The following is a 12,577-nucleotide window of genomic DNA, read 5'->3' as shown; positions in this document are numbered from 1 at the left end:
TGAGAATGAGGCAACAGAACAGGATCCTTTTTACGTAAATAATAAAACTTCAGAAATTGCAAGGCAGGTTTCAGGGTGGCACAAGGTGGAAGAGCAAACTAATTAATTAATAAATAAAACAAATTCTCTGAACCCCTTGCCAAAAAATGAAGCCCCAGCAATAGAAAATAGAAAATGCTGCTGTTGCTTTTCTCTTTCTCTTCCTCTTCCTTCATATGTACTTTCCCCACCCCCCTCTCTCTCTCTCCTTCCCTCTCTCTCCCCCCTCTCTCTGTCTCTCTCTTTCAGTCTTATATAGTGTGGATGGATCAGTAGGTGTCTGTGGCTCATCCTATCTGAAAGAACTATTTTAGAAGAGAATCAAGGGCAGTAGGAAGCATTTGCCAATTCTCTTTTGCAGATCCTGGCACTCCATCTAACCCCATCTGTTTCCTACCCCTAGCCCTGAGCAGTCTTTTTATTCCCAGAAAAGATTCCAATCCAAAGGAAAGAGGCTGTTTCCTGGCATTGACTTCTCTTTCTGCCTTCTCAGTTTCACCTTGCATGTTTTTTCAGACCATTAAAAAAGGAAATACTGTTAATAAAACTGACTTCTGTCTATTTCCATTAGCAGGAGTATCTCCTGAGCAGAAAGCTACTTAAGGGAGATTGGGACTCAAACCATGGTTGTTTTCCTCATATATGCATAGTCAACTCATAAGCCGCACAATGTGAATTTAGAGAGGAAGGAGAATTTAACCTAGTCTTGCCCAAATACATGGGATTTTGAGAAGACCCAAAACTGCTATACACCTAGAAATTGCCAAGAGTCTTTGTACATGCACCTAATAAGTTTATAGAGCAAAGACACTCTTGCTTTCCCCTTTATGAATTTAAAGTGCCAAATTTTCACAATTGCAATTCCACATTAGCATTACTTCATGTATAGATTGGGTAGCTCACACTAGTCCAGAGAATGTGAGTGGCATAGTCACATACAAGCAGCATTTCAGATTAATTGACTCACTCCAAGGTGGATGCCATTAAACAATCAGCAGGTTAGAATAGGATTATTTTATCGGCCTCACAGAACATGAAGAGGGAGGGGATTTCCCAAAATACACACCACACACAAAAGAGTTTTAAAGCTCAGAGCACCTCCCTTGGAAAAGGTCTGTCACCTAGTCCATGCCCACCAAAAATGGAAGACTTTCAGCAAAACCTCTTGAGATGTTCTTACTAGATGTGCAGACTCAGCTGATTTTGGAAACCTCCTGGGTAACTAGTGCAAAAATTATTAGAAGTGGTGCTACCCTACAATAGTAGGACCGATTCATCAGCAGCACATCTTGGACCATTACAGCTTCTGTAGAGAATAAGGAAGATGAGCTCGATGGAAATATGCAAGAACTGTGTTCTAAGCAAAAGGATCTGAAACATTTTAAAGTCCAGAACGGCCAGATAACATTCATAACCATCTCAGATAGACACCTCCCTAATTTACTTAAGAAGACATACAGCACCATAAGATTTGAAAATTCTGTGATTATATCAATCTCAATAAAAGTAATTTTAGATATCCCGTGAAGCTGATTTGCTCCACCCAGTGGGACTAGCAGCTTCTCCAAATATTGCAAATATCCCAAATAAAGCATATTACAGTAATCCAGATATATTGAGATTAGGGCATCAGTTATCAGAATCTGGGTCCAGGTAAGCATTTGGCATACACAACCTCTCCCAGCCACATCTTCACCTTTGTTTAGGCGGTATCCAAGAATCCAAGAAAAGCTCCAGAAACCAAGCTTATTGTGGAAGCTTAACCTCATTCAGAGTAACTACTGGGACTGATGTCTTCAGATGTTTGTTGACATATAGCAACTAATCCTGGAGATAGGTATTTAGCTTGGGTTTATTTTACCTGAGCCTTCAGATATTGATTCAAGTTTTCCATAATATTCCTGACATGGCTTGGTATGGTGAGGTACAGCTGAATATCTTCAGTGTGCTTATAACAATTCACCCCAAATGACACATTCCTTTGTGAATCTCTTAAAAAGTCACAAGAAAGAACACCAGGATTACTTGAGTTTTTCTTTAAATACTTTTGCTCTTTATCTTGTCAAAGATTTTAATAAGGAACTTGATTATTATTAGAATTGCATTCGCTTTCCACTTATGCTCTCCCCCCCCCCCATTCCAAAGGACATATAGGCTTTGGGTCTGATTTGAGGGAACACTTCATTTGGCCTTACATTTAGACTAAGGCAGAAAGCTTTCTGTGTTCCAGACATTCATGAGAGGCAAACTATTAGCAGTCTAAGGGCACTTAGAAACCTCTGGCACTAATTACTGCTGATTACTGCTAGTTTAGACAAAATACCCAGGTTAGTTGCATATTTTCATTCAGATAATCCTTCCCACCTCATTCTCAAGTTAATGTAGAGACAACAGAGAATGGCCTTGAAGGATAAAGGAAATATCCATTTTCAAGTCAACGATCAGACAAGTGTGGTTTAAGTCCATTCCAAGAAATTAATCTGAGAAAATGCCTCAGATAAACCCATCCCTAATTCACATGGATATAAAATGAGAGAGTGGGAAGCACATTTAGACTTGCAAGATCCTGTTATTATAGCTTTCTGATAAAAATAATTTTTGACCAATATGGCATTGATTTCTTGATCTATCCTTTGGGGCTGACACTTAATGCCTTTTGAATACCGAGGATCAAAATGTAAATGCAAATAAAGGAAATTTAAAATGTATTTTTAATAATTAAAACATTTTACTTTTTAAAAATATTAATCTAATGATGATGGACATTTATGCCACGTTAGCAAATGACAGCTGTCCATATAGAAATTCTGCGAGGATTAATTTTGACTTCCAGTATTTCAGAATCAATGTGGAAATCATTGCTGAAGGCTAGTGCTTCTAGAGCACAACCAGACAATTCCAGATGTTCCAAACCACTCTACTGTATTGTATTACTAAAGGAAGCGCTGTACAGATACTTTGCTAATTAAGTGAGGAGAGGCAGATTCAAAAACAATGAACAGAAAGTAGTGACAAGTTATATCATCTCGAGTTCCTAACATAGTATGAGATAAATGAGATTTTCTTGGTTCTTCCAGACAGCAACCAAACCTACCTGACAAGAGGCATTGCATGGTGTTCCATTGATGGCTTTTAAAAAAGAATAAAGAAATGAGAATATACTATGCCAGTGCTAAGTGGAAGAACTGGGTATCATCTCCTCTATAACAGGTCAACTGAATGTAAGAAAAACATTGTTTGGAATATTTCTTATGCATTTTGTGTCCAGCATTTATATTCAGATTTCCTCTTCTTCCTTTCACAATTTTTTTCCAGTAACCACCTAAGGAATAACTTTGCTGGGCAGCTTACATGACAGTTTGGAAGCTACCACAAATTGGTATTTGCTTAGGCTGGCCTCTTTTTTATGGTCATATAATTCATCTTCTCTAACTGGCAATCCATAGTGATAGAGGCACTGTTATGGTTTAAAATTTACCTCTATCACTTTATCACATAATGTTGACAAACGTATATTACATAAATAAATTTCTCTTTTTATACATATAAATGTTACAGTTGTGCCATTTATGCATTATTGTCATTGAGGAAATCTCTATGGGTCAAAATTGGAGGAGCTTAAACCTTAAAAAAATAGATGATTTAATTCTACAGCAAAATATATTATATACATTTTCCATTGTAGGTTATTACTAAAAGCTTTCAACAGGAGACTCAAAAATAAAAAGGTTAAGTAATGGCAAGTTCTGTATCATTATCCATTTTTGCTCCTCTTTGAAATGCCCCACTATAACTGTTCCAGAAACAGCAACAGGCTCTCTTCAGTGAAGATCCATATCTAGAAGATCTTGAAACAGTTTGATCACATGTTGTGGTTGGTTGCAAGCGTATTCCTCAAGTTTCAGCCCCATTTGTTTGTGCAAGCTTTTAGTGAGTTTAGAGACCACAGTTCTCACGTTTCCACTCTTCCCAGGTAATACCCCATTACCAATCATGTTACTCAGGAAATACCAGAGAACAGGAAGGATGTGACGTTCAACAACTTGAGGCTTTCGTGGATAAGCAACAGCCACAAGACCTGAAAGCAGAAGATTGCAGTCTTTAAGTAACAAGAATGGGGTTTCTCAACCTTGGCTGGTTCAGGAATTCTGAGAATTAAAGTCCATACTTTGTGGTCAAGATTGAAAAATAGTGAACTAGATAGTTGCTCACTTTTATGATCACACTCATAGCACTGAAATTTGAAAAACTGTTAAGTCAATATCCTTTTCAACGAACAACTGCTTATTTAGTTATGTTTGCAATTACAGTGGTAATTAGGTACTCATTTTTAATTGGTTCTGGGAGGTACAATAAGTACCAAAAACAAAGAGTACCAAACAAATTTTTCCCATAACGAATAATGTAGTGAGTTACAAAGCAGCTGACATCAACAAATTCTAGCTTGTGCATTGAGTACCAAACAAACAAAGAGTACTAGGACAAAATTTTCACATCAAAATATGTTGAGTACCAATATATTGATGAGTTTCAAAGCAGATGCGTACCAAGGTACCACTGTATTCTCATATAAGCATTAATAGTATTGTACAATTAAATAGATAGCAATAACTGTTATTTATTTAAATTTTACCCTAGTATTTTCATATGTTGGTGTTAGGTAACATCAATACTTTTTATAAAAGGGAAATCTTTCAGGGGAATAATCTGCTATCTGCGTTAGTAATAGTGGCAGTTTTTTCCTCATTGCTGCATTTCGTCCACTCCTTGATTGCTTACACAGGCAGTCCTTGCCAATTGGACTGTATCAATAGACCATAGCAGTAGAGTCATAAAGTGATTTGAAGGGAGAGAGAGAACATGGGCTCATCTTTTCTAATAAAGTTATCAACAGCTGAAATAAGATTTATAATAGAACAAGTAATCTTGCAGAATTGTTAAAATTCTTGAAATTAGTCCCCATGGAAATCTCCATGGAAACTTCTTTCAAGTAACAGAAAATAAGGTATGACTGTTTAAACAAACTCTTTAGTGCTTTATGCTAGTATAATGGCAGTATTGTTGTTATTTATTTGAGATTTTGACTATTGACAGGGTGCCACAAACTGATATACAAATTATGTACCACTGCAGCACATTGCCTGAGGAGCAGGCACTAGCTCCAAGTTAAAAAAAAAATATCAGGTGAAATGTAGCTAAATAGAAAACAGTGCTCTGTGGTGAGAAGGACACACATCACATCTGATCAGTGTCTGGTCTCTCCCACTTTGCCTCAAAAGCCACATGGCATACTTATGTAGAATGAGACCATCCGAGAAAGACAATGGTCATGATTAATCAAGGAGGCAAACAACTTAGAACTAAGAAGAAATTTCCTGACGGTTACAACAATTAACTTGCCTCCAGACGTTGTGAATGCTCCAACACTGGAAGTTTTTAAGAAGAGATTGGACAATCATTGGTCTGAAATGGTATATCATTTCCTGCCTGATCAGGGTAGGACTAGAAGATTTCCAAGGTCCATTCCAATTCTGTTATTCTATTGCATTCTATTCTAATCAAAGAGAGAAGCAACCTAGAAATAAGGAGACATTTCCTAACAGTGAGGACAATTAACCAGTGGACCGGCTTGCCTTCTGAAGTTTTCTTTGGAGGAGATCTAATATCAATAATATAGCAACGCAGACTTCATGTATGCACAGTCAGCTGCAGAGACCAGTGACAAAACACATACCTGTGACTACGAAAGAAATGTGCAAACTTAAAAGCTAGGAAAATCAAAATATATTGGAAACAAAAACTGTACATAAATGTGATTTGAATCTAAATTTTTGTGAATTCCTTCTGTTATGTAACTATACATAAAATACATTTTGAATATTTAAAAATTGTTTTGGGGATCTAAGTGGAATTCTGCACAAGGGTACTTTGTATGTCAGCAGCAGCTTTGACTATTGATATTTGGCTATTGTTTGTTTTTTTTTAAATCCTTAAATGAATTAAGAAAATAGTTTTGTTGTTAATCCTAAAATTACTTCACATGCTTTAGGAATGTGGAACACCAGATTGTGTAAGTTAAAGACACCAGCTTTTCCCAACCTGATACACTTGGCTTAGACTCCTGGATGGTTGGACTAGACTGAAACATACCTTCTGGGGTATACCTTGGGCAGAGGAAAGACACTGGCTAAATTCTGGGTGTTGTTTTTGTTGTGGCTTCTCACTGCAACTATGAGCCTAATAATGCCTTTAAAGAACTTGCTGTTACTTAGCCTGCAATGTGAGATAACAATGACCTATCTCAGTGGTGGCGAACCTATGGCACGGGTGCCAGAGGCGGCACTCGGAGCCCTCTCTGTGGGCACACGTGCTGTTGCCCCAGCCTTGCCTCCCCCCACAACCCCCTCACCAGCAGCCCCCCGGAGAGTCACCCCCGAGCATGGCCCACGCGGAGCAGTGCAGCCAAGGACATGGCAGCCAGACAGCATAAACAAGACTCTGCCCTCATGCCCCTTTGCGCACAGTTGATGCTGTGGGGCGCAGGCAGAGGGTGTGGCCGCCATGGCACTGCTGGGCGATCTGCAGTGGGCCCTGGAGGCGGTGAGTGGCCCTGCAGGCAGGCAGAGCGGGGGCAGGGCAGAGGGTGGAGCAGGGGTGGGGGCCAGTTTTTGGGCACTCGGTCTCTAAAAGGTTCGCCATCACTGACCTATCTTATATGGTTGATCTTAGAATTACTGAAACAATGTACAGTATGTTAAATTCATTGCTCATTGTAAAACCTATAGAAATGCTAAATAATAATTTCTGCAACATCCTGTGGATATTTTTTTCCAAATTACCATAATTGTTCTGGTCTATGGCTGGGGATGATTATGGCATAATGGTTCATATATGTTTTCAAGAAATATAATGATTCATCATTCATTCAAATAGTTCGGAGGAAAGTATTAAAGCACTGTGTATTCAAAAGTTAAAGTGTGAAAACATAGCTACTGATTAATCCAAAGGAAAAAAGTAGATATGTATAGTCCATACAGATTTTAAAAAGAAGGTTATTTTCATCCAAAACATTTCATAAGCTGAAAAAAAAAAATACCAGAAATTGAGAAAGTATACATCAATAATAAGTCTGTGCTGTCATTGTTGTGCCACTTCATTTATACTGCATAAAACTGGGGATTGGAGGACTAGGGTAAATACTGTTTTATTATAAAGCCATTTGGTAATTTTACTAAATAGAAGTTCTGCTGATCTTAAATTATCATTATTGCAGTTTTGTGGCTTTAGTGCTTTTTTCCCCCTACAGGAAAAATTATAGCTCTTGAATGCTGCTTGTTTTTAGTGATTGATTTACAGCCTAATAGATGGCTTGGTTATCTATTTCAAATAGATACTTATTTAAAATGTCTGTATCAAATTTCTAAGCTGCAAAGCTAAGCTAAAGGGTACTCTAAGAGTCAAACACCAGTGATGCCAGTGACCTTTTAGTGATATCTGATGAGGATATCTAGAATCCGGTTACATCTCAGTGGCCAATGAAGAACAATCATGATAAGCTTTAGGATGCATATATTGAAGAAACTAATTTCAATTTTGGGGTTCTGATATAAGAAGTTTGTGATCTAACGTCAGCTAAATACAGCTGTGGATTGGACCCCTGGCCAACTTTTGGTTCTGTTGTCCAATCGATTAAAGAGATTGTAGCAATTGGTTTGGGGCAGGGGCAAGATACCAATTTTCAGAAATAATTCCTGAGTCATCCAAATTCCTGGAAAGGACGTAACAACTTTGGTCCAAGAAACCATAGTTTATTTTACTGAGAATGTTCTATCCACATCATCTCTTCTTCCTCTCATTCCTTGTTAGGAAAAAAAATCTTAAATCATGGCTATATGTCTAAATTTTTATATTATATTTTAATTTAGACTTCTTGCCAAAGCTTATATCAATTTCTTTGTTCAGTGGTTTCTTCACTGTTTTCCATTGAAAAACTGTTATATTAAAATTCAAAGAATAAAGGGGAAAGAAAATGCTAGTAGAAACAACACCTACTTATTGGTTTGTATCTAAAATGCAAATTAAGTGGAATATTTGATTTTATCCAATATTCATAAAACTGACACAAAAAAATTGCAGAAAAACAATTTTGTATCTTTATTTGGAAATAAACTCAGCTGAATACCCTCAACAAATGGAATGGGACAACATTTAAATCTCTATATATGTTTTTGCAAGATATTCTTCTCTATTTTGGAGATATGAGCCCAACTGATTCAACTTATTTTGATACCAATCTTTTCAAAGTGACTGTCCTGCCGATATGTTGCTAGAAACAACACCTCTAAGACTGAGACATGTCTGTGCTAATAAGCCAGAGATCCTCCAGAGAAAGTGCCTATGAGAAATAAGTAGTCATTTCTCATTTCAAGTTTGAAAAGTTGTAAATAGAAATATGCTGGCTTGAGCTATGAACAAAGGTACTCTTTGTCTCCTACTGTTATCAGAAATATTGTTCAGAAGAAACTCCACACCAAACATAGTCTTTTCTGACCTGCCAGACGATCCGTGATGTCCTGAAGAGCTCGGCCAGTGAGAAAACGCACTCTGCTGGCAAATATTTGAAGCAGCAATAGGTTATCTGAAAGGGACAAACATATTGTTTGGATGCGAACTATTATGGACCACTGAAAAATGAATGTGGGAGGTTACACAAGTTACAACATAATAAACAAGGAACACTTTCATGTTTTTTTGTGCTTTAATTGAGAAGAAATTGTTTTTGCAAATTTAGATTTGTTCCTATAAGCTACTATCCTTCATAAACCTATGCTAATCTTCCCCAATTTGCATTCTTCCAATGTGTTGGGAGCATAATAACCAGAATCCCCAGTAACTCATTCAATTGAATTGAAGGCTTGGAGAAGTATTGAGCTTGAAGGAATATGACTAATGTATGAACATTCTGTCTCTGATACTCTGTGAAATCAACTTACAAGCTGAAATTACAAAAAAAAAATTATCACAGCACTGAAGTTTTTGCTTGCAAATAATCAAACTAGGCTTCAATGGATCCTACTTGGCCAGACATTCTTCTCCCAACGCATTCAAATGTAATCAATGTTCCTTGCAATAATCCATTTTACACTCTTAAAAATGCAAGCTATTTTAAATAATGATATTTTAAAAGTATAGTGAAGAAACATTGTTCAGTATGCCTTTACGAACAAACTATTTATTTTATTGAACAATATACTAATATACTCAAATCAGCATCTACACCTCTTTAAGATGGAGGATTATCTTTTTGTTAAAGTTCTTTTAGCGATTATGCAAGTGTTTGATGCAAAAGTTTTATGACCTATGGTTCTTCCATGCCACTTTATAAAGAGATTATGAAGTAGCATTGGTGGATTGCCTTAGGACTATGGAATTCCTGCTTCAGATAACAACCAATACCATTAGAAGTCATTTTGGGGGGATTGTAAAGCATTTGTATGTTAGCTGGCTTTTGAAAACCCAGGATCAGGCATTTAACAATGATCCAGGTTTCAGCCTTCAGTGAATAGATAACATGCCCAATTGATTTTAAATGGAATCTATTCCAAGCCATTATGATGGAGGGAAATGGTACAGCAAATAAATACACATTAATTAAATGTGACAAGTGTTGATGGGTTGGCAGGTGATTTTAAAAAGATTATTTTCCTAATTTGTTCCTTCCCAGATTACGCAGCCAAGAAGAATCAAAGGATCAAAGAGAACAAAATAGCAAGGAGCAAAAAATTGTGCTCTGATCAATGCCATCCATTGTGATCTTGATGAGGAAGAGGATGATATTCTGAGCCAGGCAATTCTGTCCTTTTAGTGATTAATGGCAGGTATCACCATTTGCTGCAGCAGGAAGAACAATTGCTTTGAAGTGCTAATATCAAATGTGGAGAGTGAGTGTTAATTATTGATGATCATTGCCCCGGTATTACTATCTTTAAAGATTTTAGTTCACTTGTAAGACTGACTTTCAAAACTCATTCTAAAGTAAAGCAAGGTACATTTCTCTCTCTCCTTCTCTTTCTCTCTCTCTCTCTCTCTCTCTCTCTCTCTCTCTCTCTCTCTCTCTCTCTCTCTCTGTTTTTTTTTTTTTGTCTTCCAGAAAGATGTGCTGTACATTTCAAAAATCTGAGAATCATGAAAACCCCCAATAAGCTATTGGTAGGAGATTAATTTAGAGCTGCTTTCCCAGAAGGTCAAGAAATGGGGGGATGTAATGTTTGACAGCAATGGTGTGGTTTTTTTTTTTAATCTTCTGCAGCCAGCCTTCACAAAGTGGGGAATCAGGTACCAGACGAAAAAACTCAAATTCTGAAATACAATCAGAGAACACTTCCTTTTAAATGAGTTTTGTTCTTTCATCCATCTGCAAATGTAAATCTAATTGTATATCTTAAAAGTATGCTGATGTTGATGATTATATTAAGCTATTTTTATTGCTGCTCTCTCTCCATCTGATATTTTGATTCAAATAGCCTTTTCATAAAATCAGTATAAGGAAGGTTTCTATATGCTTTATATGATACTGCATGGAAAATAGGTCCAAGAAAGAAAATGAATATATAAAGTAATGAAAATCAAAAGGAAAGGAAGGAAAAAGTATCTTAGCAAATATCCATAACATAATATTATAATCAGTTAACCACATTTATGAAGCCAGTTATTTTTTTAAAGAATGTTATTAAATTTCAAAAACTAAAAAAAAGAGAAGAACTCTTATTATTAAGAATTAAGAACTCATTATATTTTTCAAATCCCAAAAATTTCTGTCCAGTAACATCTAGAATCTGTGATTTCCAAGGACATATGAGCCCCATACTTATAAATGACAATCATACATTCCCTGAAAGACAAAGAAATATATACACATACTGTCCTCTTGTGGTCAAAGCTCCTAAAGGATCCATAGATAATGTTCCCAGTCCAGTCAAGGAAGGAAAATAATGTTAATCCAAACTCAGAATTTACACAAAGAACTATAATTTCCAGAATGTCAATTATCCTGATCCATAAAAATATTGGTGGACATTTTTGGAATTAATTGCAGTATCAGGGTTATTTTTCTCAGAAGTAATCCACTGGGGTGCAGTGTAAAAGAAGCAAAGAGTTTAGATAAAAGGAGAATACTCTCTGTGCATGCTCAAGCCTCTAGCCAACTATAGGCAACCTTTGCACATGTTGCTGAACTACAAGTAATAGCTTCTCCCAGCATTGATTGTGCTTCCTATAGAAGCTGGGATCTGTAGTTCAACAATAGTTACAATGATACACATTAGCTATCCCTGCAAATTAAAACACAGTAAAATTAATTTCTGATTCTAAATTCAGTGCTCGTGTTCTTCAATATAGGCAGAAATATGACATGGTTTGGATATAAGTAAATCTACTAGGATATCTGTATGTCAGTACTAACTTCAGTTGTGATTCATGAATTCCTATAATATGTCTGGCCTATTCACCCAGTATAGCATTTTCATATTGATATAAATCTATGTGGTATGAAATTTACAGCAGTCCTTGGTTTTGTAGTTATTGGCAATTGCAATTTCTGCCTTTGGAGAACAATGTTTGAAAGAAGCCGTCATTTAGACATGGATTTATGCTTGTTTGTTCTTCAGAAATGAGCTCAATAAACTATAAATTTCCTTCAAAGAAGAGTACGCATTGGAGATATTTATGAATTAGAGATAGGAGAATGAGCTGGATGAAGCTCATAACTTAGGACTTCTATAAAGCCAGCACAGAAGAAGCTTATTTGGGAGATTGTCCTCAAATCAAGAGCAAAAATAACTCATGGGCTATATTCAAACAACGCACATAACCTTGTCCCTGAAATTTCTAGATTTCCACGATACACGGAACCATACACTAACCAGAAAAAACTGTCTTCATATAATACAGTAAGCAATGAAAAAGCAAACCAGGGTTCAAACTTACCAAGCTTAATTTAAATATATATATATAACAATTTATAAGGCTGTCTGGTCAAGATGTGACTATGAGAAGATAACTATCAATCAGACATCCACATTAATAATTAAAAACCAACAGCATTATGTACAAGAATAAAGGTCCAACAAAAAAAGCAGTCATTGCACTAAATCTAGCTAATACCCATGTCCAATGATTAATGGAAGAGCAAGTCTTTAACATCTTTCAGAAGGTCATTAAAGTTGAGGTCATTGAAATTTCAGGGAATATCCTGTCCATTGGTTAGGCCAGGGGTCTCCAACCTTGGCAACTTTAAGACTTGTGGACTTCAACTCCCAGAATTCCTCAGCCAGCTTTGCTGGCTGAGGAATTCTGGGAGTTGAAGTCCACAAGTCTTAAAGTTGCCAAGGTTGAGGACCCCTGGGTTAGGCAATATAACAGAGATAGGTCCCATTACAGGTAATCCTCATGGCCATAATTGAGCCTGCAATTATGATAGTAAGTTGTGCCAGTCATTAAACTTGTCATCATGTGACCATACCCACTTTTACCTTTTTTT

General features: G+C 36.6%; 1 protein-coding gene across 1 annotated transcript in view; it reads right to left on the bottom strand.

Annotated features, from left to right (window-relative positions):
* Positions 1-3,587: 3,587 nt before the first annotated feature.
* TOGARAM2 (TOG array regulator of axonemal microtubules 2) overlaps positions 3,588-12,577 on the bottom strand; it is a 50,750-nt gene continuing 41,760 nt past the window's right edge. The window contains exons 19-20 of the mRNA XM_015825585.1: positions 8,591-8,677; positions 3,588-4,117 (exon numbers count right to left, since the gene is read on the bottom strand). Coding sequence (XP_015681071.1) covers positions 3,861-4,117; positions 8,591-8,677 — 344 coding nt within the window. The 3' untranslated portion in view covers positions 3,588-3,860. The remainder of the gene's footprint in view (positions 4,118-8,590; positions 8,678-12,577) is intronic.

This window comes from Protobothrops mucrosquamatus, unplaced genomic scaffold (assembly GCF_001527695.2).
Source record: "Protobothrops mucrosquamatus isolate PMUCROS unplaced genomic scaffold, P.Mucros_1.0 scaffold2697, whole genome shotgun sequence".
Taxonomy (NCBI): Eukaryota; Metazoa; Chordata; class Lepidosauria; order Squamata; family Viperidae; genus Protobothrops; species Protobothrops mucrosquamatus.
This window is presented reverse-complemented; position numbering and strand designations above follow the sequence as displayed.